General features: G+C 40.8%; 1 protein-coding gene across 1 annotated transcript in view; it reads left to right on the top strand.

The window, feature by feature from the left end:
- Positions 1-3,491, top strand: part of carmil3 (capping protein regulator and myosin 1 linker 3) — a gene marked incomplete at its 3' end in the record, with an annotated part of 127,718 nt that overhangs the window by 121,611 nt on the left and 2,616 nt on the right. Inside the window, exons 33-34 of the mRNA XM_024274320.1 lie at positions 551-670; positions 1,299-1,467. Coding sequence (XP_024130088.1) covers positions 551-670; positions 1,299-1,467 — 289 coding nt within the window. The remainder of the gene's footprint in view (positions 1-550; positions 671-1,298; positions 1,468-3,491) is intronic.

Below are 3,491 nucleotides of genomic sequence, written 5' to 3'. Positions count from 1 at the left end.
GAGTGCCTTGTAGTCTGAAAAATATGGTACTTTACAAAAGAAGAGAAAAAATAAAATAAAATTGATGCTTCGGTGCATTTTTGTAATTGGCCGTCTACTCCTAGTGATTGATACCCCGACCACTAATTTAACAAAAATTTAAATCTGACATGAATAAAATCTTTTCCTTTCTTTTGGCCGTTTTAAGCTTACTCCATGACAGGTATGTGGGAGCCTAAACGTGTTAATTAGTTCTGAAGACCATCATCGCTGGAAGCAGAATCTGGTTCCCAAAGCCCAGAGGTCCTTTATCCAACCACATGGAGATTCAAGATAAGCTCCTAGGGACTGTAAGCCTCTTGACAGGCGCACATGAAAAGAATTCACTGAGGCAGTAAAATAATTTTTCTTTTTTTGGCAAAATATGAAGTCATTTGGACCTCTGAGCAGTTTATAATAGAGGGCATAAAAGTCCTTGCTCACTATGATCCTCTGCTATCAAAATTATCCCACGCTGACGGTTGTAGTAAATTATAGACTTTTTTTTCTTTCCTCCTCTTTTCCTTTTTAGTCAGCTATCATCCCTCCATCAGGCCCAGTCGCTGAGGAGGAAGAAGAGACGCAGCATGCTGTCCATCTTCTCCGGCTTCCGCAAGAACCGCAACTCCACCATTTCTTACCAGGACTCTGAGTGAGTCTGCAGCACAGAGCAGGAGAATGAAGCCACTTCAGAATAATGCACACAAAATAAAATACATCTCCACAACAAGAAAAGATTTCCTCTTTGAGTTTACAAACCCGCTGAGGTTTTTCCTCGCTACAGTATTTGGCCAGATAGACAAAATAGAAGTTGGCAAATGTGTTTTACTCACAAAAGAATAAAAAAAAAATGTAGTGGGCACTCTTGGCAAACCTGACCACGAAACCACAGAGCTGAAAAGAGGCGAGAAAGTATCCGCTGAGAGCTCCTCCAGTTTATGTCCAGAACCCCGGCATCACGCAAGCCTCTGCTGATTTTTACAACCTTGCAGTGGTGCTGGAATTACACATTACACGGAGGGCAGGTTTTACATCAGCCACAAGAAAAACACAACCTGTGAGTCATCCCAAGGCTGGCACAGATAAATCCAGCAGTTTGACCATTTTTTAATCAAATTTTACCTGCAGACTGATGCTCCACACTCATTTTTAACAGTAAATACAGCAGAAAATCACCGTTTCTGAATTATACCTGTTTTATTTTGAAAGAAAAACTTTGTTTGTTTAAATGAAGGATGATTTTGGTTTAAAAACTGAATTTTATATATTTTTTCCCTCAGTGGAGCATCAGAGAACGTCTATTCTATGATCCAGCACCCTAAGGACACTGTGAGGCCGGAGAGCGCCGTTCCAGGAGCAAACGGGAACATGCCGTCCCCACGGCCGTCCTCAGGTGTACCTGCTCAAGGATTAAGGGCTGCCAGCCCCCCCTGTCTGATCCAAAGACAGGTACATTTCCTCTCTGAAAGCAGTCAGCTGCTGACATCCTCAATATTACAGAGCAGTTAAGCTGGAGCTGCTTGACATTTAAGAACTGCGCACGGCGCCTTTCTGACAGCAAATCTATGTAGTTAATTTCAGAAAACTTTTGTGAAATGTTTGTTTTACTATTAAAAGAAAAGAACATTCTGAAGCTGCGTTCCCTCCAACCTCTACAGCCACTTTTAACACACGTTTCAGACTAAAAAAAAATCTCTTGCGTTTATGCAGGGTGTTAGTCCATGGTGTTCACACTAGACAAGCAGGGAGGGGCTTCTTTTTCTTCTTCTTCTTCTTCTTCTTTAAACTGTTTGCTAGCGTCTGTCTGCCCCTACAGTTGGTACGAAATGTCAAAGCACTAAATCAAATCTGAGTCCCTGATTGGTCCAAGTTTGATCTGGTTTACCGGTTGTACTTGACCCCAGAAATGGTCGTAAAAATTTGCTATTTGTGAATGAGAGCTTTGAACCCAGAAACCCAAAACATACGTGTACATGCTTTTACACAGACATTACAATGGAAGTTGTCACTTGAATAAGGGTTACCAACAGCAGTGTAGGTTTTAAGCTACTTTCACACCAGCTTAAGGCGCTGTCAAACTGCCGCTACGTACATTTTGCGCATGTTCCACATAAGATAATTTGTCATATGTGGATATTTGTGGAAAAAGTTGTGGTCTTTGTGTAAAATTTTCACATATGTATCAGAAATGAACAACATTAAAGCCACGGAAAATGTACGAATAAATGAATCAAAGATCAGATAAACCCCACATGTCATTGAATTTCTTCACTTTGATAACCAGAGCACTGGGCAGAAATCACATCAATCAGCACCATGGACAGCAACCGCCGCAGGCCCTGTGATGGTAGATACCAGGTCTAAAAAATAGGAATTGGGTTATCTAACTCTACAACTAAGTATTTCAATAGAGTTCAGCCAGATAGGACTGGAGGACAGGTGGGGGCGCACTCCACAGCCAAGATGAGCCAGAGGCGAGGTCCACGGCCAACAACAGGAGCACAGACGGGAGTGGGAAAGCGGAACAACAAATGCACCAAACAGAAGCACAGAGAACGAAATGAAGTAAATAATGAAGAACAGAGGAGAGGTGAAGTAAGTTAGAATAGAGAACAGAACCCATAACTCATGTCGATCATTATTTCACAATACAATACCACGATTAACAAATCTAATCATATTTCAGACTGTAAACGGACTGTAGAGATGAAAATAAACACACAAAATCCAAACCGATACACATACACACATAGATCCACGAAGTGGGTCGACTACGGATGATGGCAACAAATGCTCTAAATAACCAGAGGTGAGTAGAAGCGCCTGTCGGCCATCTAGGAAATATATGTGGAACTGGTGGGTAAGCGGATACTGCGTGTAATCCACTTCGTAGCGCTTCTACGTCCGGTGTGAATCAATGGTTAGAACTGGTGCGGACCATAGAAATCCAGCTGTTTGATTTAAACAGAGTATCATGAGGACACGTGGTTGGCGTGACGCGATGTGATTTCTGCCCATTGTTCTGAAGTGAAGAAATTCAATGAAGCACAAGTTAATCTAATCTTTGCGTGCTTTATTCATACTTTGTATGTGCATTCTTGAACGCGTGCCAAACGCCTGGTTCATACGTAGCTTTAGAAATGAAAGAGCTCCTTTTTATTATCACACCTCAACTGCAGCAGACGCTTGAGTTTCTATGGGATTTGAGAAGAGCACAATAATGAAAAAGTTGCTGTTTTCTCATTTTAAACTTCCATAAAATAAATATATGAAGTTTCATTCAAACCTGAACTCAAGCACTAATCTGACGGTTTACTTTTGAACCTTCACTGTCTTTATGCTTAGCTGAAAAACAACTTTTTTTAAAATAGGTCACGAAAAGATCAAGAAAAGAATGGTTCTATCACTGTCTTCAGGAGCAACATCAAATCCATTTTAAATGTAAAAAACATTTTTTTTTTTTTTTTTTTTTT

Source organism: Oryzias melastigma, linkage group LG17, assembly GCF_002922805.2.
Source record: "Oryzias melastigma strain HK-1 linkage group LG17, ASM292280v2, whole genome shotgun sequence".
Lineage (NCBI taxonomy): Eukaryota > Metazoa > Chordata > Actinopteri > Beloniformes > Adrianichthyidae > Oryzias > Oryzias melastigma.
The sequence above is the reverse complement of the archived record's forward strand: the minus strand, read 5'-3'. Positions and strand labels throughout refer to the sequence as shown.